Here is a 22,497-nt window from a genome sequence, read left to right as displayed (position 1 = left end):
GCAGTGATCAACCGATCAAAGTCTCGTATCTTCATTAGATATATATATAGTTTAAAAACACCCTGAAAAACACATTCTCTATGATGTATTGATTTGATTGAAGGAAATCCCCATCACTGGTGTGAATGTCAACCTGGTAATGGCTTCGTTCCAGGGGCGCTCTTAGGGGAGAGTGAATCAGATACGCAAGGATGATACAACAGGCATATGCTGAATAATGAATGAATCTTGGCTCCTTGAGACATCTGATATTCCTTTAAAAAAGGGGGGTTGGTAGGAAACATCATGGACATTTCAAGCCAGATGTATTCTGAATTCAACTAAAAAAAAAAGAGAGAAATGACTGCAGAATAAAACAATGTTGTATGATTATTTTAGATAAAAAAATAAGCGTTTTTCTAAAACATTGCAGCAATGATGGGTGGGAAATCTAAAGTGAGATCAATACAGATGAAATGAGGATGTTTTCTGCATAAATGGACATTGTAATGAGTTTCATTGTATTTCAGTCTTCAGTGAATTAATGGAATAAATGACAACAGTCAATTAATATCTAAAAGCCTTGCAAGAGTTTGTGGGAAATTGCAACTAAAATTTTTCATTCCAAATTGAAATATCTCGGTGAAGTTTCATGTACATTACTCTGAGTATTTTGCACTTAAACTGTCCTCCAAAAATATTTATCAGATGATGTCATTCCCACTTTGTCCAAGGACCCAATGGCTCTGATAAACATGTTTTTAGACTCTATAGACCCTATAGGGAATTACTGCTATATACTCACATCTTCCTCTTCATCCACTAGATCTCATAAAATAAAACCTCCTGCTTTCCCACCTCTTGTCTCTCTCATTCCATAGTTCATAATCTTCTTCTGTAAAAGGCTTCAATTATTAATGGCAACCTAGCAAAACAAATGTCAATGTCAAAACCGATTATAAATTGTTGACACAAGTGATAGGCCCTTATTCAGGATAATTGGCCCCTTGGTGTTTGAATAGTATGCTTTATCAAGGCCAGTGCTTAATAGATTACGAATGACAGTCATTATCACACACAGCTTTCCTGTGCATAGGGAAGTGTATTAATTGATTGTTCGAGATGACTGAAAACATTGCTCCTGTAACTAATGTATGACAGTTATCTATGATAAATAATTCAATGCTTGACTTGATGTAGCCCTATTTGTTAAATACAAAAGATCATATATAAAATAATTTATAAAACTATTATACATGCTGTATATGAATATCTGTATATGATAATAAATGTAGAAAATGCATATATGACATGTTTATGTATAGATAAATGAGCAGTAATAATACTGACATCGCTGAAAATATGGATAACTTACAGCTCATTATGTAAATCAGATGTTGATTCAGATCAGTGAAGGATTCATCACTGGTAACTTGTCTTAATTTAAAGAACAGGCTTGTTCATTTGGGAATCAGACTGTTTTTGATTCACTAAAAAGAACCAGTTCATAAGAGCCATTTGTTTATAAATAAGATTACACGTCATGCTTAATATTTATGATTCACTAAACATGATCACTGTTAAGCATTGTGTTTTCATGATTTGCATGATTTGCACTACTCTGGTAGCGTTGTACAGGTACGTTTGTTTACTTGTGCAGTCTGTGAAAACAAAAGATGTTTGCTTCTTGCAATTAGTCTTTAATTTTTTTTAACAAGCAAGAAAGAGAATGTGAATTCACAATATTTGCATAATTTGCTTCTTTTCTTTTGCCAAGATGCTGAAGATTCAGTATTACGTTAAAGGAGTTGACGATCACTGTTGAATAATCTTAAATTACCAATGTAAATGAATCCTTTATTCATATCTAAATGAGTATGAGGTTTGTTGCAAAAGTTTGCAGACAGTATGATGTTCCAAATGTTTCACATATTTTACAGAAACTGTTTGTAAGTTTTATTAGTCAGAATTTGGGAATCTGCCAGCTGCTGTCGCACAAAAGCATAAATCACTCAGCAACAAACTTATAATTATAAACCGAGTGTAAAGAGCTCTACACCCATGAACCATCTTCAAAGTCACCATCTGTGTGCATGCGCACCTTAACTCAAAAAAAAAAAAAAAAAAGCAATCAAGGGAATGTGTAATCAACCAGGATGACTTTGAAGACAAATTTGAGACATTTTTCAGACACCCTTACTGAAACCAGTAAGTTACATACTGTCTGATAATGGAACTCAAAGCCTGCTCTGGAATGATGGAAACATGTCATATTCTGTTCTGCCAAGAACAAGTAAATACAAATATAATCTCTTCCTGTTGTTGGTATGAGTCACATTCAAAATCTAATTTTCAAATCCCCCAAGACACATGTCTGTTCATTAAAACTTTCTATGATATTTCTGAATAAGTGTCGAGCAACAAAACAAAAACAAAAGCACAAAGAGACAGAGAAACTTTTGTAGATAATTTTTATGGTTCAGGTAAATACTGCACAGCATAATGTGCATCAGGATACTGTAACAAATATCTAATCAGCTTAAAGAAAAAAGAATGCTACATTATGTACACAGCACTTCACATTAGCAAATGCAAATTACATGGGAATTTTTTTTTTTTTTCTAAACGTGTAGAAACTATTTTCACAGAAATTGCAAATATATTTCATAAATAATAAAAACAAAATAATTGGCAGGTAACAGACATAAACATTAAATTTTGAAGTAGAATGACTGACTAATAATCTTTATCTACAGCTAAAAAAATTTTTTACAGTGCATAATATAGTTGAATGCCTCTGTTTTCAGATTGCTCTCTGTCTCTAATTGCACAAGATACTTTCCTCAGCAGCATATTGACTTGTATCTGCTTGTTTGGATCATCTAATGGTGCTCTCATCAAGATGAAAGTGTGTGGTTAGGACAGAAGTTGATTGGGAAGTGTGTTATCCCTTGGGGAATTGTGTTTATTTAGTGGCTAATTATGTAATCAGTTGGACAGAAGGCACATGAAGTGTTCCTGATGTTTCTGTATTGCTTTTATTAGGGCAACAACAACAACAACAACAAAAACAACAACAACAACAACAATAATAATAATAATAATAATAATAATAATAATAATAATAATAATAATAATAATAATAATAATAATAATAATAATAATAAAGTAATGTGTTTAGGATTCCTGATGGGATCTTTATCCAAATTTTCAAATTTTACTTTATTCAAATTTAAAATCCAAACATTTTAAAGTAATAGTATTATATACAAAATTACTGGATTAAACTGAATACACTGAAATTCCTACATGATAGTCATATTTAATATTGTGTGTTATCCAAACTTTACCTTTATTATATTCATAGTAATGTTTTGCTACTAGACACTGGAATCAGAGTGGGAGGGAAATTATTTTTCATGTTCCAATAATAATGAAAGTATCAAACTTTGTCTTCTAAAATTAATTAATACATTTTTGGTGTTCTGTTGAAGAAGAAGAATCCCATTAGGAGCCTTCAGGATTAGATCTAGATTATGAAATAAATCCCAAAACGAGCTGTGTACACATTCTTTTAGGATTTCTGGACAGGATGCACACAGTATATTTAAACAAATCTAGCTCTGTCAGTCAAACATTTAACAGATATTCAGGTAGGACATAACCAATAAGGTTATGCTTGTTTCCCGGCCTTATACAAGTTCAGATTTGATCAAGATTTTTACTCTGAATTCCTTTCAGTTGCAGATTCAGGTTCAGTCACCTGTGAATGAAGGGTTCAACTTATCGATGTCACAACTGGAGTGTAATTGAAAGAGGCTAAAACGAGGCAGATATTCTTGGCTGTTGACTAAAATGTAAATGAGATAAAGCTCTGGACACAGCAGGGACTTATAGTGAAGTGCATAAACAAGTCAAACAACCTTTTCCCAAGACACCAGTTGGTTTGAAGCTTTGTAAAGTGAATTGTGAGTGTGTGCAAGTGACTTACATATGCATACATCTATACACTCTGCTGTGCTTATACAAGTGTGTAAGTGCATGTGAGGCTGTCAGCCAGTGTCTGCCCATATTAAAGTGCATGAGTGTTTGTGTGTGTGTGTGTTTTTGTGTACTTATGAATATTTCATCCCTGGCATGTCTTGCAGTAGCAGCAGATGGCTTGTCTCTTGCCATCTTAATGTGCACCTGTACCCTCACCACACGTATTTAATTAAGCCATGCCTGGAGCATCTGAAATTCCCTTAATCTTTCCATCTCCCAGCATTTTCAGTGGAATGTCCTCTTTTCCATCACCACCATCTCCTGTCCGCCCTTTCTATATCAACAAATTAGATTAATGATCAGAAAAACAAATATAGAAATGGACTATTCAATAAGCAGTGCCGAACTGCATATTAAGTTATCGGATTCAGAGTGCGTGTAGATTCTGATTTGTCTCGGTGGCTGAACCGCCAGAGCTTTTGTCATAGAACAGTATCGATCGTGGGTTCAAGATGTTGTTGTCACACTGGCATAAAGACTCTATCAGGTAAAGTCAACAAGTGAAATAGTTGTTAGTCATTAATCACCTGTAATACACAGAGGGTGGATTGACTGGATAATCATTAAGCACACAGGAAACAGGAAGAAATGCATTGAACACGTCATGCATGAAGACATGGTGACATTTCATAGTATTAGTAACAGATGTTAGAGCACCTCGTTGTTTTGTTTATAAGATTAAAGTTACTTGTAAAAAATTTAAACAAATGTTTCATTATACAGCAGTGAACAGCTATTTGTGTTTATCACTGAGACATATGTGACTGGAGGAGCTAGTTGTCACACTGGTTGTTCCAGGGAATATTTCTCAGTTTATATTTTCAGTTTTTTTTTAAACTTACGAAACTTTTGAAACTTTTAAAAACTACTCATTGCTCATTAAATAAAATGATAAGTTGTGTAATACTGCTGGTTGCCCAGCATGTCAAGTGAGCTAAATGCATTTTGTTCATATGTTCATATGCTTTTTTTATTTTTAGGTTCCTTTAATTTTCATAAAAAATGATCATAAATTCGTTCATAGACAGTCATTCTCAAATATGTGTAAGTTAGTATATTTTGTCTTTTAAATAGCTGTATAATGATCACATTAGTTTATTGTTAAGTCAGAATGGGCCGTAGTTCATGTTTGTTTACGGATCAACGCAGTCAAGGAGTCGTCAGATTTACATAAAAATTAATCCACTTCTCCTGTAAAATAGAAAAATGAATGACTGGTCACCTGTGAGAATAATATGGTAAAATGTATAGTTTACACAAATTATATTTGACATGAATAAAACACATTGTTAGACGGCTTGGAACTTTGAACCTCCTGGTTATCTTTCTTTTCTGCTCAAGATGAGGACGTTTTGATTATTGTAAACATTCTAAGTAGATAATGCTTTTAAGTCAAATATTAAAATAATATAGATTTCAGGATGAAAAGCCTGAACAGAAACAGTAGTTGTGTCACATGTCCTCACATGTATCTAAATGTAAAAATACAATTAATGTAAAAAATATTATAAAATAATAATAATAATTATGTCCAGACCTCTTCTTGGAAGAAGAGGCTGTGCCTTGAAACTGTAATGGAATACTCCTGACTTCAAAAAGAAATAATTTATTTGTATGGTTTTGTAACATCTTTGCCACATATTTTCTAATGTGTCATGGTAGATAGGACTCTTATTATAGAATTTGTTTACAGAAAAAATGTTTTGAACATGGTAATGGATTGACTTGACTCAAATTGAAAGACTTGATTCAGACTCTAACTTAAAGACTCATGAACATCTCTGCCGCAGTGTTGGGCAAGCTACTTGGAAAATGTAGTGTGCTAAGCTACCAGTTACTCTACAGTAAATGAAGCTTCACTACACTGAAGCTACCCCCCTGGGAAATGTAGCAAGCTAAGCTACATCAACAGTAGCTTGCTACATCTAAGCTACTTTTAAAATAAAATTTTTATGTTGAACACGTTTTATTACAAGTCAATGCTATCTCAGTGCTTAAAACTGTCAGTCAAACAGATAGGCAGGTGTAATTGTTTAGTTTAATAGTTTTTTGTGTTCCTTATCAATTTGGCAACAAAAACAATCAAAATACATGTAATTAACAATGTGCGCACAAGTAAGTGTATGCACCTGTTGCATGGGCATGCTTAATATACTGTAGGACTTTGCACAAAATGCAAGACCTCCAACCTCCAAGGCTGGCCCTTATGAAACAAAAATATATTGCAGTATATTGGAAAATATCCAATATGAAATGACATCATTTCATCAAATAATTTTTTGCGTGACTGGCCAAGGAGTGGTACCATCCAGAGCAGAAGGTGGCGGTAATGCATCATAAAGATGGTTGGTTGATATCCACCGTAAACACGAACAAGATGAAGTGGCGCTGTCGCGTCACTAATGATCAGTGTTGCCAACTTAGCGACTTTTCAGACCCCCATAGCGATTTTTTCCAAAAAAGCGACTAGCGACAAATCTAGCGACTTTTTTTTTGACAGACCTTATTTAGTCTCTGAGACTCTCCGACACTGCCGCACGAGCTCTCTCTCTCTCTCTCTCTCCCTCTCCCAGCGTGCACACACGCCTCTCTCTCTGTGCATCTGTTATGTTCGGCGAGCAGAGAGGAGCAGCACTTTCAGTTAAAAAATATATTCTGTTGCTTCTAACTCTATTTTACATACAAGTATAGCCGAAATCACAGTACAATCATTATCTTAATCTTATGTGTATGTGATTTCATTAGACATTGTCATAAATAGGATTTGAGAGCTGGTTATGTAATCTGGACCGCGTTTCATTCATTATAATATTAATTCCGTTGTCGGACAACAGAAACATTAAAATATAATAATTAAAAACTTGTATTGAAAATTTTAGCTGCCTTAAAATGCATTACATGAGCACAGAAAGGGCAAGTTAATATGACGCACTTACGTCATGAATATGCTAATTAGCGTGTGACGTCATCTAGCGACATTTAGCGACTTTTCAGTCAGGGTTTAGCTACTTTCCATTGAAAGAAGTTGGCAACACTGCTAATGATACAGGATCAGCAGTCTTAGCAGTTGTATTTCCCGATCTGAGTTTGAGCTTCAGAAAAGCTTGCGAAAATGTAGCTTGTGTGGAAGCTACCGCGCTACTTGGTAAAAAAAAGAGCTTCGTACTGAAAAGCTATTTGATTCAGAAAGTAGCGAAGCTACGACCAAGCTACTGAGAAATGTAGTTAAACTAGTAGCTTCGCTGCTTGTAGCGACGCTACTGCCCAACACTGCTCTGCCGTGTATTCCTGTGGATCATTGAATTAAAAGCTTGTTTCATGCATTCCTGGTTTCCTCGTTCCTTGCCCCTTGACTTTAGGCAAAGTGTGACACTTACATATTTAAAACACTTTTACAATTATGATATATGCCTACAACAAGTAGGCTACTGCGTGAGTTTCTCTCTGGCCAGTTTGAATTTACTGTAGTAGTATGATGATTACAAGTTATGTGTTACTTTATTTTTCTTCTTTACAAAATCATCTACGATAACACACTTAGCTCTTGGCTCATCTATAGATAGATAGATACATGATGGAAAGAAAGAGGGCTAGATGATGGATGGATGTCTGAAATATTTAGTGTTTCTCTGTAGTAGTTTTGTCCGAAATTTCGAAAGGTGGCATAGGTCACATCCTGTCATTCATCTTTGCTCAAAGATTTGACTTTTTACCATATAATCAAAGAGATCGGAGATATCGCTGCCACACAAAGAGGAGAGAAAGAAAGAGACCGTGACACATAAAAGTTTAATAAAAGACATGTTTAGACCCTCCTTTTTACTATTCCACTTGTGTAACTTCATCTCAGGGCAGCTATAGAAATGAGCCCACAAGAGCAAAGACTTCACATGGGTAATGCCTTGAAAAGTTGAATAGGGAACTTTGAAACATTAATAATGGTTATTTCTTTGGTGAATATCGGAATATAAGTGTGCAGTAGGAGGCTGACTGACAGTTTTCTCAACAAATTCTTGATGTCAGTGTAGAAAAAGACTAATTACTACGGGCTTTTGAGACATCAGCTCTCACATTCATACTGTGGCCCTCTCAGCACTCTTTCTTACCATTTAAACATCACTTAACAAGAGCAGACAAGAGGAAATGGAAGAGAGCTTGGTAAGAGCCATGTGAGTGTGTGGCTCTGCGTTTGGTCCATTAGCATGTCTATTAACACTCAGTCACCATTAATATTCTATATGTCATTAGGTCACCTCAAACTGCCCAAAATTCCAAATTAGAATAAAAAAACACACCCATTTCTTAAGTATATCCAATTCTTGAAAAGTGTCCTCCTTTATCAAAACACTGCAGTCTTCGAGTTATCTGGCCCCAAACAACAAGTGCCGATTTCTCAACTCTTGAGAAATGAACCCTTTTTTATCTTCTCATGGTAATTTATTCATCATTCTCATGTCTGGCGTGTCATAGGGAGAGAGTTGGTTTTGCCATGTGTCCCTCAGGCTTTAATTAGGGTTTTCATTCAGAACTTCTGTAGAAGCCTGAGGGAGGCCAGTATTTGCATTTCAAATATTACAGGCATCACCCCTTGACATACAGCTCCATTGTTACCTAATTAGGACAGAATGATTATAAGACATGTGGATGTCGCACCTTTGAGGAATTATGTTTGTAATTCTCTTAGATATTCTTGTGATTGCTGCTATTCAATTGCTGTTTTTCAATTTATTGATTGCTATTATATTCAATGAATTTAAGACAGAAAACGTGTCTGTCATTGCTGAAGTCGTAGCATATTGCTGCAGTATTTCAAAGGACTCTTGACAGAGTTTGATGTAAATCAGCGGTGATTTCTGTGAAGAGACAGGAGAGAAAACAGCAAATTCTGTCCACATCGTAAATCTAAGAAAATATTCTTGTGAGGATTTGACACTGAGGAGTACTAGAGAGACATATGGTTGTTTAAGCTTATGCATTTTTAATGTCACTCTATGTAAATATTTGATGTTTTATCCCTGGATTTGTCCAAGACATTCTTTGAAAATGATGTACAGCAAATGCCTAATCAATATTAGTTGGAATATTTGGTTGAAATGGGAGAAAGTTATTCTTTTTTTTTTAAAGAAAGTTAGTTGAAAGAAAAAAAGACTCTTTTAATTAACATGTTCACATTTAGATGTTGTAATGACATGTCCCAATAGCAGAGCATGTGGCCACAGTGGGATCTTGCCATTAAATAGCCATTTAAAATGCCATTAAATGAAAGAAATTAAAGAACATATAATGTTAGTACAGAAAAAAAGAAATAATTGGAAAATAGTTATGAAACTTAAAACTATTCCGAAAACAGCAAAAATATCAAACATACCTAAAATATCAAAGTGTAATTGGTAAATTGTATAGAACTGCATACCTCAGTACCTGCGACAATTCTTACAGCTCTCCTCTGCCAGCAGTTAATTTTGAAGCTCCATACACAAACATTTGAAGGATTTGACATACACAATTGTTAAACAACCGAAAAGAGCCCCAGTGCCCGTGCACCTGCTCTGCGTGGTTTCTGTGACTGGTGGGAGTTTGGAACTCGGTGATCTTTACAGGAATTGTTTTCAACCCCAAGGCTGTTTTTTCAGTTTATATTACTGCCGTGGGGTTCAACACCACAGTAAACACTTGCTGGGACACATTTGCAAAGCAGATTGCTCCGTATCGATCTTGTCGTTGAATTGAATTGGAGCTTTTCCAAGGAACTGAGGTTCTCCGTTCTCTTATTCTCATTCCAGACTTTCCCTCACACTTAATCAAGTTTTTCTCTGCTTGGCTACTTGTTGGACAAATCCATGTGAACATGGAAAAATCCATTTTGTTAGATTCATGCCAACATAGCAGGGCTTTACAAGAATTTAATGACTGCAATTAATTTTTATAGTGTCTCAACTATAAATAAAAATTAAAACCATAACAACTGTACATTGTATTTTTAGCAACATTTTTACAAACAGATAAGAATAAGAATGTGAGCGCTGGCCCAATTGGCAAGTAACAACTTATTAACTGGCGTGAAACTCACTCACTGTACTGTCAAAATCTAAAATTAATACATTTGATAATCAGAAAAGCATGTTTAAAATCTGCCTTATCCACATTATGGGAAATATTTGCTTGGTTGCCTTCTGTGTATTCTTCATATGTTGGACCCTTATTTCCTCTACTCTACATTTGTGTGTGTGTGTGTGTGTGAAATTTTTTTTTTTTGTCAAAATTATAACAAAATCTAATCTGAAAACAGCATATTCATACATGTTAAATATCCATGGCATAAGTGGCCACTGTGAGTGCATTGTGCATTAAATTATTACTGTTGTTACATTTATAAAGCAATCAGGTATATAGTGCTTATCACATTATAGTCACATTAGTCAAGCATGGATCAGCTGACACTGTCATTATTTAAAAAAAACTTAATGTATAACATATATCATAAATGTTGCTTAATTTCTGTTCAAGGTTGCATGGATGGAAGATTTGTACTTTTCTAACTGCTAAACGGCTGCAATTTTGCTGTCAAGTAAGGATTATGCAGACAGCTCTCCAACAACTTGTTAAGTCAGATGCAATTTATAGACTGTGGTCCTCTAAACATTATGCACACATGAGCTGGTTTCAGAACCAGTGTGGAAGGCACAACAGGAGTCTCATCCACCCTGAGCGCTGACCTGATCAGGCAGAGTGCAAATTGACCCAGTCAGATAATGCCATGAAGAAGAGAGACTCAATTACTCTTTCAGTATTTTGCCGAATTACACATGTGGAGCTCCTGCCTAATCAATATGCTTCCTGACTTTGCTACTTGAATGATTTATTTTTTTTACACTGAGGGTCAGAAAGCCCTGCTAGTTTCTTTGATTGTATTTGTGTGTCATTTCATTTATCCAAAGGTTTGGCTGGTTAGTATGCTCCTGTTGACCTCTGATGGTAGGTTGTCATTAGAATAAAATTTTTGTGAATTTTAGACTTTCAGATTTGACTGCAATTGCTAATGTACTTGTAAACAGTGACAAAATAACTTTTAGCAAATGTACATATTTTAAAGTTAAAGGGTTACTCCACCCAAATTTTTTTTGTCATAAATCACTGAATCCCATGTTATTCCAAACCTGTAAAAGCTTCGTTCGTCTTTGGAACACAATTCATGATATTTTGGATGAAATTTTGGTAGGCTTGAGACTGTCCCATAGACTGCCAAAAAAATAACAGTGTCCAGGTCCAGGAAAGTATGAAAAGCATCAATGGTTCAACCACGACATTATGAAGCAACAACCATACTTTTTGTACAAGAAGAAAAAAATAACAACTTTATTCAACAATTCCTCTCCTCTGCATCTCTCCACAAGTCATCATAGCACCATTTCCTCTTGTGGGAAAACAGCAAAGACCTGCAAAGCATAGATGTTGTTCTTTCAGATTCTGCATTTAATGATAATGTGATTGGATACGCTGCATATTTTCTTTTAAAACAATTGGAAACATCAGGAAGTTTTTATATTTCCTTCTAAACCCATTTTCTTATCACAATGCTTTATCACATCTAATTATTCCTTTTTTACATATTTCAACCTTTGTTACCTTGACAAGAGTGTAACGTCTATTCCATCTGTCAATGTGAGTCTGAAAATGTGTATTTAATATTAGTATATTGTTATATAGTATACAATTTTCATGTTCTTAACTGGCACAAATGAAAATTTGTCATCTTTGACAATGCATTGGAATGCTAAAACTGCAACAATAATTGTCAAAACTGTAGAGCTGTGCTTTTCGGAGATGTCCTTTTTGTCAAGTGATTTTAAAATAATCAGATTCAGATTTTATCCTGTTCCACAACAGTCTTTGGTCCATAAAACTGTATATTGATAGATAGCTTGCAAAAAAATCTATCCAAGTGCTTTGAAGAATTAAGCACAGATGGTCTCCCAGAAGGACAACCTCGTTTCAAAGCATACAGCTGCTCCAAATTCAATTATTTTGATGAAAAGTTGTCACTCTCAATTCACTGCGGAAAAGAAACAGGCTGATTCCTGTTTACAGAATAACAATGAATGACCCCAAACGTCAGTAAGGTTTTGAACACGTATCTTGGAAAGTTATCGAATCAATATTGATCTCACAAGAAATGGACATTTTTAATTTAGGGATGTCTGTCATGTAGCTTTTGGTTTGGGATTAACAGAAACAGTTTACCTGGGTTTAACACTCAGTTCAGGGGGAAAGAATCAAGCAACAATCTTTGCATTGTATTATTGCAATTGCATACTGTAGTTTCCTTCAAGTGAAGTTAAAGCAATAGTGACATCAAGTGGTTGGTACGAACAATTTTTTTATTCAGATAAGCTAATATAAACATCATAACATTCATATTAGCTTAAATATTTCACTGGGAGTAAAGTAAGACATTATTTTCATGTTAAGTTTAAGACAATGGTTTTGTTTCCCATGAAAATATCTGTAACAGGTATAGGTAACAAACAGGGTGCAGGCAGGAATTATAAAAATATGATCAGATCATAATTTATTAAGCATATACGAATTAGGTGGGTTATTTGCCTGCTGAAGAAAGGCAAAATCAATATTATTCTGTTGGAATCCCGAACACCTCCACTTCACACAAGCTCAGAGTCCTGTTTTCCCCTGGAAGAGCCAAAGTCACATAACGGCCTTGAAATGCACCATGACACCTGAACGTCCCCGTCCCTCCCGCAGGGATGAAGGAAACTTTAACACACCTGAATAAGAATGAGATTGTATAAATAAAATTATGCCTTAAGAATTATACGTCGTCTATTTATGCAACACATTCTGTCTTCAGAATTCGGTTGTTCAAAAGACAACCTAATGACCTCAAAAGCAAATTTCTTATTCAAACCACATATTAAGATTTGATGTTTTTATACACTGACTGTATCACAAAAAAATAAATAAGATAAAATACCCAGATTCCCATGATATCGTTCCTATGTACTGTTGTTGCTGTAGTTATGATGTGGATTCCACTACTTTTTAAGTTTAGAACGATTTCTAGTTAGAACGAATAACTTCAGCTTTAGTTTAGTCTCAGGAGCCATTAAATAGACTAAAACAGGTGCTGTGTCTAAAATGAAAGTAACTCAACATTACGTTTTACAATATCAAATACTTTAATACTTGTACTAAAGCAATATCACATGGTGTTTGTCTGAGGACACAGCACACTTGCTCATGTAATATTGCTTAAATTATACACAGGCTTTACTAAGTCTTTATGCAAATAATAGCACTCCTTACACAGGGTTTGCACGGCCCTCAGACTCTAGTGAATCTCCAATGTGAATCACCACTCCGTTCAGTTGCTCAGAACAGCAGTCACCGCGGTTGGTGAGAGCCACTGAAGCAATTGTATACGTCTTCATAAGATCCACTCTCCACCAGGGATTACTTTCAGTGTCTGTTTGAGTGCAAGAGCCTTTCAATAGGTCATATTGGCGATTCCCATCAATGGCATTTTGTGCAAGACTCAGGCATGCCGTAGAACCTCGATTCACGCTGGACTGGGTGGCTCGTCCATTTGGTGCCACGTTGATCTGTTCGGACTCTATTAATGCTACCATGTCTGAGATGTTATGAAGCATAAAAAGTTATAAGCAGTGCTGTAAAACTCACTCTCACAAACATCATATTTGTGAATTTTTTTACCTTCAGAGACTGCGTACACCTCTACTTCACACAATGTCAGAATGCGGTCTGCTCCTGGAAGGCGAACATTAACATACTGTCCCTCCATGGGGCTGAACTTGAATTTTTGTGTTTTCCCAGGCAGCATGGAGTACACACTTGCAACCCTAAAGAAAAATACAAATTACTGATTTCACATTCTGGGTTTATTTTCAGTATGATTTAAGACAGCTTAACATAGTCTCTTACACCTGATTTTGGTTGCCATCATCGACAAGGCTGTTCCCAACACGAATCTCGGCTCCACTGATCCTATCAGCACAACAGTCGCCCTGGTTGGTGATGGAAACCATGACAATTTGGTACGGCTTTTGCAGGGTTACTCTCCACCAGGGATTACTTTTTGCAGTTATGTTAGTGCATGTATCATTTGATAAACTTGCTGCTCGGTTTCCATCAACAGCTTTGAAAGCTGTGTTTCCATTCAACAAGTCAACGGACTGATGGGTCACACCTTTTAAAGCAACATTTCCTATAAATGTCAGCACAACAGAGAATATTAATGGAAAATAAATGGCTTACAAATATGAAAAAATACAAGAAACTTTCTATATAGATTCAGCTGCAGGAAATGTATGTAAACCGTCTCCGTTACATATGTAACCCTCGTTCCCTGAAGGAAGGAACAGACAGTGACTGACGAAATTGGGATCTCGCTAGAGAGACGAATCGCCTTCGAGTGTTAACAAAACAAGCCAATGAATTTTGGTGTGCGAGATTTGCATCGCGCACCCCGCCCCGCAGCGTGGGTATAAAAGGAGATTGCGTGCAGTCGCACATTCAGTTTTTCGCTGAGGAGCTGAGACATTGTTGCAAGTAGCTCAAATGATAGAGCACTCGCTTAGCTTGCGAGAGGTATCGGGATTGTTGCCCGCATTCTCCAAGTTGGCTTGGTTCTTTTGTTCTCATTTGTAAGTCACTTTGGATAAAAGCGTCTGCTAAATGATTAAATATAAAAATAATAAATTGTGCCCCGGCCGTACAGCATAAAAGTGCATAAAGTGGTACAGCAAGCATGAAAACGCCACTATTGCTTACCCCCTGCAGAGCCCTGCGAAAGCCGGCAAATCACCCCACACCAGTTGGGGCAGAAGATAGGACAGGGCCTAGGCAGAGGAACCCGCACTGCTGTTCCGTACATTGAGAATTGGATAAAACTGGGAAAGCGTACCCAAGTAGGGGAACGCTACAGAGCTACATCTTGCTACATATGGAAGTCCCTGTGGAAGACTCAGGCCACCTGGGCTGAGATCACTACACAGCAGAGACGATGAGAGATCTCTGCCAAGGAAAGACACGGGCTCACCGTGAGGGAAGCCGTACCATGGAGGAATACACATGTGGGATCACCCATCACCTTGTACCCTCTTGGCAAAGTGCCTTTCCCTTCTGCTGTCCTCAGTTGCAGACAAAGAGCTGGTTTGAGGTCTTGAAGCTTCTGCGTGTGGTCCAAGTAAATGCATAAAGTCGACCGAAAATGCCTGCAGGTCCCTCTTGACTGAAGCCAACGCAGTGAGGTGCGCTGTCTTCAGTGACAGAAACTTAAGCTATACTGACTACAGAGGCTCGAAGGCCTCCTGCTTCAAGGCTACATCACACCCAGCTCTCATGCAGCTGCTTTAACGCCTTGGCCTGGTATACCTGCAGGAGGGCCATGGTGTGCAGGGCAGTGGTGGCCTGTCCAGCAGCTCCGTAAGCCCTGGCCATCCGTGCGGACGAGAATTTACGGCCCTGGACGGGAGGCGTGTATTACCCCGCCAGGCAGCAGCACTCTGCGGGCAAAGCTACATCACAATAGCACGCTCAACTGGGGGGGGATCTCCACATACCCCTTAGCCGCTCCGCCATCGAGGGAAGGGAGGACGGAGGAGGCACTAGATCTGTTTCCGGCAGAAAAAGGTGCCCTCAAGGACCTAGTGACCTCCTCATGCACTTCCGGGAAGAATGTAACCGGAGGTGGCTTGCGACGATCGGTGTGCAGCACCCCCAAGAACCAATCATCGAGCCTTGAATGTTCGGGAGATGGACACACCTTCTATGGCAACCCGACACTCTTAGGGGCCCGGGCAAGCATAGCAGTCAGCTCTGGATCTGACTCGGGCAACACCACTCTCCCAGAAAGAGGCAATGCAGCTCAATCCTCATCAACAGAGCCGATGCAGTGATCGACATCAGGTCATGCTGGTGGGCCAGATGAAGTGCTGGGTCCCGCCCTGTCTGAGGCACCAGCGTCCGCATCGCAGTACACCAGCGGGCACGATATGCTGGAGGAGTGAGGGGCCTGTGGAGACTCACTCGGCAGGGAAGCCCTCACTGTTGTAGCATATCAGACCCAAACCAGACAAATTAAAGTGTCAATCAGGACTGTTGTTGAAACATGAGCCGAATTCCTCAGAAAGGCTTACAAGTTAATGTCTTAAACTGCCGATCTTGTTACTGTGCTAATTGATGGTGTTTTCACTATACTTTGGATATTAATATCCAGTGCTGATTTGATGTTAAACGGCTCGTTCAGTGAATCGCAGGACGTCGAAGTGATCAGCCGTGAAACAGTGATTCTGTTCAAATTCCCTTTAAAACCTTAAATTATTCCCTATGAGCTAAATTGACCTGTTTCCCTTACACTGTAATCCTCAAATCACCCTGGCTATGAGCCGAAGTAGCACTCCTCTTGAAGGAGGAACTAGAATGGGGCATGGGGAGGGGGACTCCTCCTCATTTGATATAGAGGAGCCTTGTACGCATCATCGCTACCACAAGGAGAACATGACTCATCCACGAACGCTGCCACAGCGTGCTCGAGGACCAGGCACGAGATGCAGCTATCGTGACCATCAGATGGAGCTAGGAAGCGATCACATCCAGAAATGCATGAGTGGAAAGACATCTTTAAAAAGATGCCCCGTCACTCATGGAGCTGTTTTAGAATTTGCTCTTTTAATTTTGAAAAAACACTGAAGTGTTGAAGCGCCCAGGAGGAGTTGCAGCGTGACTGCAGCATGGGAAGCTGCAGTACAGTGAGAAAAAGCAGCAGCACTGGCAATTCCGTTGATGCACTGTAATGCCAACACTCGTCAAAAGGCTGTCTCAACAACACTCTGCTCAGGAAGCTGAGGGCTCAGCTCCAAAGCAAAAAAAGCTGAATGTGGGACTGCACGCGATCAGCTTTTATGCCCGCGCTGCGGGGCGGTTGTGCGCGTTGCAAATCTTGCACACCAATATTCATTGGCTTGTTTTGTTAACACTCGAAGGCGATTCATCTCTCCAGCGAGATCCCAATTTTGACGTTGAACGTGACCGACTGAAAGGGAACTTTTGGTTTAGTACGGCTTTCTATATAATTTTGTCATAAAATAAATACATTTGTCTTCAGCGAAGTCACAAAAGAGCAGGGTACAATATCAAAATTTCCTGATATGATTCTGATTCATTTGGAAATATTTTCTTGCACATCCAAGAAAATGTATGTTTGTAAAATACACAGGACAGTGTTCTTTGTTTGTAACTGTTCATTAAAATAGCCTGCCTCCTTAAAGGTATCAGTATGTTTTAGATCACTAAAAATTAAAGGCTCATAAGTGACATCATAAAAGACATTGTTCATAGTTTGGGGTGGTTGCCCAGAATATTTTTGATTGACTAAAGAACTTTCTCACAAGATTCATATGTTTGTGAATAAGACTAAATCGGCTGCCCTGTTGGTTTTTAAATCAGTAAAAATCATTGGTAATTTGTTCATAAATTGGACTACACTGAGCCTGTAACCACACTTTGCTGACCCAGTAACCACACTTTGCTGACTGTGCACTTGACCACTTGTCTACTTGTGACTTTTATTTCCCCTTATCTGGCCCAAGTGTTCAAGTAAACAAAGCTAATGTATCAAAGTAAAGTAAACTTTTTACAGAGCTTTATTTACATTTTGATTTTAACTGCTATAAACTTTAAAACAAACTTCTGAATGTATGTTAGTAGTCCCTATGTAACAGAAATAGAATTAATAATTGTTGCAATGTTTTATGTCATATTACCAAATTACATGTAATTATATCTAATTAAATAAACCTTGCACTGGGCACCTGAGTCCTGAACATGAATGAAGGCAAATGTTTAGCTTTATATACCACATGAAGTGCTATTAGCGGTAGTGTGGTTTTAGTGTACATTAAGACAACTGAGCCTTGGCATTTCTCAGACCTGAGGCCCATTTCACAAAGGAGGTTAAGTGAAAACTCTGAGTATGTTAACCCTTAAATGAGGGAAACTGTAGGTTTTCTGTTTCAGAATGGGAGGTTTGTCAAACCTGAGAAAGCAGGGTAAGTCAAGCCCGTTTCTGAAAGAGAGGTAACTTATACCCCGAGTCAGTTACCGTAGTAAATTACTCTATGAACCTAACCTGGTCAGGAGCAGGTTTTCTTCAATGAACCCAGAGTTTCTTTCGGTCTCCTCCCCCTTTTTAAACACTTCATTGATGCATGCTGGAATAATGCATGAATAATTGTAATAAATATAATCATTTACAATCTGTTATTATTGCATCCTGTTAATGTATACTGAGTTGCAAATGTATAACTAGCATCTAATTATTATTGACACTTAGCCTGTTGCAAAGAACTGCTACTTTTACATGGTAAATAGAATATTTCATGATTTTCACTGTACATTTTTGATAATGGCTTTATATAGTTGTGGTGCACGCGCTTAACTCAGAGTCAGTCAGTTTAGAGTTGATTAAACCAACTCATTTCAGCTGTTCTGTAACTGAAAACTCAGAGTTTCCCATCTCAGGGTACGTCAACTCAGAGTTCAAGTTTAAACTCAGAGTTTGTTGAACTTCCTTGGTGAAACGGGCCCCTGGTCTTATCTTTGTTTGTTTTTAAAAATATGTTTCATGTTTTTTAATGGTTGGAGTTTTTTCTTTTCCTTTTTGCTTTCCATGTCAATACAGACTGTATATCACATTCAGAGCTCAGTGAAAATATGATTTTGCTAGGGTACTTTAGATTCAGCAGCAACAAAGACAACAACAACAACAAAAAACACAAAGTAAACTATTTGTTTGCCAGAATGATCACTTATTTGCATCTCTGTCTGATATTGTAACTTTTTGCCCAACTGAAAAGCTGACTTAGATGACATCATGTTGTTTTACATGCAGTTATAGGCTTTATTCTCTGTTAATCCTAACCTTAACCTTGAGACACAAATGATGTTAACTCGTGCATTATTCATTGTAGGAACTTTAACCCTGGTTTCACAGGCAAGGCTTTTTTAAAGCATAAAACATAGTCCCAGACTAAGATACACGTCTGAGCTGTATTAACTGAAAGAAACATACACCGACATATCTTAAAATCTGTCAGTGCCATTGATTTGTCTCAAGATGCACACCAGTATTGTTTTTAAAGGCACATTTATAAAAGATGCCTAAATGTCCTAATTGAACTATGGCCTAATCCAGTGAGACCAGGCCAGATCTTTAATCACTTGAGGCAACTTGTATGTTAAATAAACATCAACATCGCAAGCCTTAGTCACCGATACAATATAGTGTATAACATTTTTGCACTTATGATTTTGAATTTAGTAATCATTTAAAATACAGTGACTATATGTCCTCTTTTTCCAGTACATGTTCTTACCAGGAATTCTAAAATGCCTAAATTGTTTTGGGTTTTGAGTTTTGGCTCTTTTTGAGTTTTGAGAATTGAGTTTTGGCTCTTTTTTGCTATTGACTCTATACAGTCTTCATACATAATATATATATATATATATATATATATATATATATATATATATATATATATATATATATATATATATATATGTATATATTTGCATTGCTTTGACTGTTCTCTGTAGATCCATCCTTCCCGCATGCCATAATTGGTTGATTAAGTACATTGTCTGTGTGCTATTGATCAAACATATTTTCAGTCATTACTTTTATAAAGTATGAAAACACCTGGAAAACAAAGCCAAAGCCTTGATAATTTAGATAATTTATCATTCACAGGCAGGACATGCCCAGGGAAAAGAGGATGTATGATCAAATTTAATAGATGAATGTCAAAATGAAACAATTAAACATTTTTTACCTGAGATCTGATAGGCCATACAAGGTCCCACAGAGATTATTAGCATCCCAGCCACAGTGATCATCCGAACCTGAAACTCTGCCATACCTAGGAAACAAAGATAGAAAACACAATACTTTCAGATTATTCTTGTTATTATGCCTGCAATAAATACTTTAAGATGACCAACCAAACTACCATTAATATATTTTCTATGAAATTTCAGAACAAGTCTGCGGTACCCCCTGAGATTTGTGTCCTCTCTACTGTTATAGTTGTTGCAGATATGATCTGTTTCTTTGTAAGATGTGGCAGAGATCAAGAAGTTTTGACACACCAAGGGTGTGTCTACTAGATATAGATCACAAGTTACCATTATTATGCAAATCATTTGGGTGTGTGTGTGTGTGTTTTTTTTTTTTTATATATATATATTAGAATGCCTAATCCAGATTTTTTCAGAATCATTATAAATAAATCAAGACAAATGAAATTAATTGCATAAGAATTGGGAGGTTTGGAGCTTATACACAACCTTTTCAGAGCTGAAACCATTGATTTAGGATGGCATGCATTTCATCAAGATAAAAAAGTTGCGTATTACCAGTTAACTGAAGATATCTTGCAAGCAATTTTTTTCACCCTTGCCATCTCATGTTTCCTCTTTTGTTCATGAACAGTACCCCACTGTGGTCACCTTCTATACAATTGCATTTATGTATCTATTAAGATCACATATTTATTTTGCAAATATACTCACACTATGTTCCTCTTTCAGTCATATGTACAGGATTGTGTGAAATATGTAACAAAAAAAAATCTATTTAGCCAAAATATAATGAACTCCCTTTCATTTTATCTTGATTGTTTTTTATAAACTGAGGCATGGCTGTATTTAATCTGGGATATAACTACATTTTTACCTACAAGTCAATACATAAAAGTATTAGACTGCATACTCAAGAGCAGAGGACATTTTAACACGCGCTGATCTAAACACAGCAAACTCTTCCGTGTCTAAGTTACAGTAGTTACTCTTACATTATGTAGAACTCTGTCATTAAAAAATAAATTATAATAAAAATAAAAACTTCAAAACTCCATTGTTCTATTTCCTAGACTTATATTTATTAAAGTTGATGTGTAATGCATAGACAAATGCATTACATAATTTCATAATTTCTAATTTTCTTCTTTCTAAATGCTAATTTGCCCTAGACACTTACAAACTGTGAAATAAACTAGAAATATTAAATTGATATACTGAGAATATATAACTGCCTCTGTATTTAAATAATACGAGAAACGTCTCGGTTACGTACGTAACCCTCGTTCCCTGATGGAGGGAACGGAGACGTTATGTCGACCGACAAATGGGGTCTCACTTGGGAGGCCAATCATCTCTGATTTTAAGAGAAAACGCCAATGAAATTGGCAAGTGGATTAACACACCTGAGCCACTCCCCGTGCCAGCGGGTATAAATAGGGCGACAGGTGCATCCACTCATTAGGTTTTACGCTGAGGAGCCGAGAACGTGTCCCGGCAACAGCGAATGGTTCAAGGTTGTGGCATGGGGACATAACGTCTCCGTTCCCTCCATCAGGGAACGAGGGTTACGTACGTAACCGAGACGTTCCCTATCTGTCGGTCACTACGAGTTATGTCGACCGACAAATGGGGTCCTATGGAAAACGCCATAACCTGAACCTCGTCACAACCCTGAGGCGCTGCAATTGTTGACAAGCCTTGGCGTACCACAAAAGCTACGCTTAAGGTCGTAACCTTCCCAAAGCCCCAGCGCAAATTCACTGACCTTGGTACCGAAGGGGCCAAAGGGTGAGTACATCGCTGCTGGAGAAGGCCATGCTGCTGTTCCGCCCACATAAAGTAAATGGAAGGGATTTCAACCTTCAGTGAAAGATTGCTTCAAATCTTCCCTATTTGTTCTTTCAGCTGGCAAGACAATGGGGAAGCGAGCCTTTAGGAAAGGTCGCTACGGAGACCACATCCTACCCGTAGGGAGGTGACGTGTGGATATACCGATATGGACTGACCCAGGGGGCAGTACTACATATGGAAAGGGTCTCTGAGGCAGGTCCTACCTTGGAGTAGGGATGGAACGACTGCCAGAAGAGACTGACAGAGCGATCTGTCAAGGGAAGACACGGGTTTGCCAAGAGGGAAACCTTACCGTGGAAGAATACACATATGGGATTACCCGTAGGGAACCCAGCCATATGGACACCTAGCCCAGTACAGGGGCTGACCGGCTCCGGGCATGCTAACGCCAGTACTGGGCCTGGCGACAGACTGCTCCGCCAAGTCTGACGCAGAGGGTGCTGGAGGATGCTCGACCAGGGTACGCCAACCGGGGAACTCTACTGGGAGAAGAAGGCGCTCACATCCCCGTGTTAGGGGGAATGGCGCAGCAAGCGAGACACCCAGCCAGCCCTTCCCGCCAATTACCTGTTACCCAACACACGGGAGGAAACTGGCTCTACACGGAGGTTGTAAAACCTCGCAAAGGTGTTAGGTGTCGCCCAGCCCGTAGCTCGACAAATGTCTGCCAGAGAGGCGCCGTGCGCCAACGCATAGGAGGAGGCCACACTCCGTGTGGAGTGGGCCCTC

The 22,497-nt window shown here is 37.9% G+C and overlaps 1 protein-coding gene across 2 annotated transcripts; it reads right to left on the bottom strand.

Annotated features, from left to right (window-relative positions):
• Positions 1–12,386: 12,386 nt before the first annotated feature.
• On the bottom strand, positions 12,387–20,183 carry LOC127935440 (uncharacterized). 2 transcript variants are annotated; one of them, XM_052533309.1, is made up of 6 exons: positions 20,111–20,183; positions 19,890–19,976; positions 13,981–14,263; positions 13,753–13,898; positions 13,345–13,669; positions 12,387–12,806 (listed from the first exon to the last, which is right to left on the bottom strand). In XM_052533309.1, the coding sequence occupies exons 2-6, from the start codon at positions 19,972–19,974 to the stop codon at positions 12,653–12,655; spliced, it is 993 nt and encodes a 330-aa protein (XP_052389269.1). In that variant the 5' UTR covers positions 19,975–19,976; positions 20,111–20,183; the 3' UTR covers positions 12,387–12,652. The 2 variants fall into 2 exon arrangements, with proteins under 2 accessions (XP_052389269.1, XP_052389268.1); XM_052533308.1 differs by having other exon boundaries at positions 20,067–20,175.
• Positions 20,184–22,497: the final 2,314 nt, after the last annotated feature.

The sequence above is a fragment of the Carassius gibelio genome, chromosome A19 (genome assembly GCF_023724105.1).
Source record: "Carassius gibelio isolate Cgi1373 ecotype wild population from Czech Republic chromosome A19, carGib1.2-hapl.c, whole genome shotgun sequence".
NCBI lineage: Eukaryota > Metazoa > Chordata > Actinopteri > Cypriniformes > Cyprinidae > Carassius > Carassius gibelio.
Note: the sequence above shows the minus strand (reverse complement) of the source record. Positions and strands in the feature narration are given on the sequence as shown.

Coding starts and splice junctions, on each gene's coding strand:
- LOC127935440 (XM_052533309.1), bottom strand. CDS start 19,974: ATGGCAGAGTTTCAGGTTCGGATGATCACTGTGGCTGGGATGCTAATA. Junction 14,264..19,889: donor TATGGCCTATCAGATCTCAG/GTAAAAAATGTT, acceptor TGACATTTATAG/GAAATGTTGCTTTAAAAGGT. Junction 13,670..13,752: donor GGTGTACGCAGTCTCTGAAG/GTAAAAAAATTC, acceptor ATAACATCTCAG/ACATGGTAGCATTAATAGAG.